The sequence below is a fragment of the Malurus melanocephalus genome, unplaced genomic scaffold (genome assembly GCF_030028575.1).
Source record: "Malurus melanocephalus ecotype Western Australia unplaced genomic scaffold, MMel_1.1 scaffold_243, whole genome shotgun sequence".
Taxonomy (NCBI): Eukaryota; Metazoa; Chordata; class Aves; order Passeriformes; family Maluridae; genus Malurus; species Malurus melanocephalus.
In genome coordinates this window covers 255,246-257,039 of record NW_026623475.1, presented here as the reverse complement: position 1 = coordinate 257,039, position 1,794 = coordinate 255,246, and the positions used below count along the sequence as shown (strand labels likewise).

The window sequence follows — 1,794 nt, the reverse complement described above, 5'->3', positions numbered from 1 at the left end:
ATGGCAGACATGGTTTTCATGTTGCTCTTCCTCCACTGCCGGCCCAGGTACTTGGTCTGCACCTTGAGCAGCTTCAGCACGTAGAGCTGCATCATGGCCTGCTTCACCTTCAGGGCCCGCTTCAGGATGGGCGCCGACTTGAACACGACCAGCATCTGCCAGGAACAGCCCCCAGATCCCCACTATGAGGGATTCCTGTACCAACCCCCTCCTCTGTTCCCCCTGCTCGCTCCTCACTCCCCACCAAGAGCTGCATTGTCCCAAGGTATCCCCAGTCCAGGCTGCCAGTGAGGTCCTGGTCCAGGACATTSCCAGCCCAAACATCCCCAGCCCTCACCATGGTGCGGGAATGCTTCCACTTGGTCAGCTTGTTCAGGATGCGCAGGAGGTTGATGCAGGAGAAGAGGTTCCGCCAGCAGAACTGGTTGTTGTCTCCAGCTTCCTGTGGGGAAGGAGATGAAGGGTCAGGAAAAGGATTGGAGCAGGGATGGGGAGAAGCTGTGGTGGTCTGAGGAGCCACGTCCAAAGGGGACAGCACAGCATSTGGGCATGGAATCATCCAGTCATGGAATTGCTAAGATTGGAAAAACTCTCTGGGATCATCGAGTTCAACTGTACCCCCAACAYTGTCCAGGCCACCACTAATCCATGTCCCCAAGTGCCACATCCACAYGTTTTGAACAYTTCCAGGGATGGTGACTCCACCWCTGCCCTGGCCAGTCTGTACCAGTGYMTGACCACCCTTTTCACAAAGAAATTTTCCCCAATATCCAGCCTRGCACAGCTTGAGCCCTTTCCCTCTTGTCCAGTCCCTTGTTCCCTGGGGGGAGAGACCACCCCAGCTGCCCCCTCCTATCAGAGAGTTGTGCAGAGCCATAAGGTCCCCCCTGAGCCTCCTTTGCTCCAGGCTGAGCCCCTCCAGCTCCCTCAGCTGCCCCTGGTGCTCCAGACCCTTCCCCAGCTCTGTTCCCCTCTCTGGACACGCTCCATCCCAGTGGACACCTGCCACCCTCAAAATCCCAGCGGCACCAGGGGCCAAGCACAGGAGAGTTGAGAGTGCCAAGGCTGGGTGCTGAAGCCCTGCTGGCTCCCTGCACCCCAAACTCCCCCRGGAAGCACCCCAGGTGCCAGCACTGTCCCAGCAGGACTCACCAGGCTCTCTGCCGTCAGCTCTGGCAGCTCGTGCACGACACAGTACGGATAGTCCAGGACAGAGATGCTGCAGGGAGGGGTGGTTGTGAGGAAGGAGAGGGGTGGTCGTGCTGCTCCCTCAGATCCCCCTTGGCCTGGGGGCAACACAGCCCCCACTTCCCACCCACCAGAGATGGGCTGTGGTGGGAACTTCCCAGGCATCCCTGAGCCACTGCCAAGGAAACAGGGACCCTTCCCCACATCCCACAGGAACGCAGGTGAGCAGCCTCGTCCCTTACCTGTTCTTGGCAGTGATGTAGGACATGATATTCTGGTTGAAGAACTTGAGGATGAGCGGGATGCAGTTKGCAAAGACCAGGTGCTGGGCCATGTACTCAAACTGGGGAGGAAAAAGGTGGGTGAATGGGGACCCATTCGGGGTTCTGCCMTGCCCAAAGACCCRCAGGGATGGCTGGAGCTCAGCCTGGACCCCGGCTGGACCTCACCTGGTAGATGTGGTTGAGCTTGAAGTGCTTGAGCAGSAGGAGCAGCACGGCAGAGATGGCCTTGACGATGATCTCCTTGTGCCGATTGACATCCACCCCCAGCTTCATGCTCTGCAGCACSGTGGTCCTGGGGGCACAGAGGGATTGTACCAGGAGG

General features: G+C 58.8%; 1 protein-coding gene across 1 annotated transcript in view; it reads right to left on the bottom strand.

Moving 5' to 3' along the window:
- Positions 1 to 1,794, bottom strand: part of STRIP1 (striatin interacting protein 1) — a 15,037-nt gene that overhangs the window by 2,807 nt on the left and 10,436 nt on the right. The window contains exons 13-17 of the mRNA XM_057375232.1: positions 1,638 to 1,792; positions 1,431 to 1,531; positions 1,153 to 1,219; positions 338 to 442; positions 6 to 155 (exon numbers count right to left, since the gene is read on the bottom strand). Coding sequence (XP_057231215.1) covers positions 6 to 155; positions 338 to 442; positions 1,153 to 1,219; positions 1,431 to 1,531; positions 1,638 to 1,792 — 578 coding nt within the window. The remainder of the gene's footprint in view (positions 1 to 5; positions 156 to 337; positions 443 to 1,152; positions 1,220 to 1,430; positions 1,532 to 1,637; positions 1,793 to 1,794) is intronic.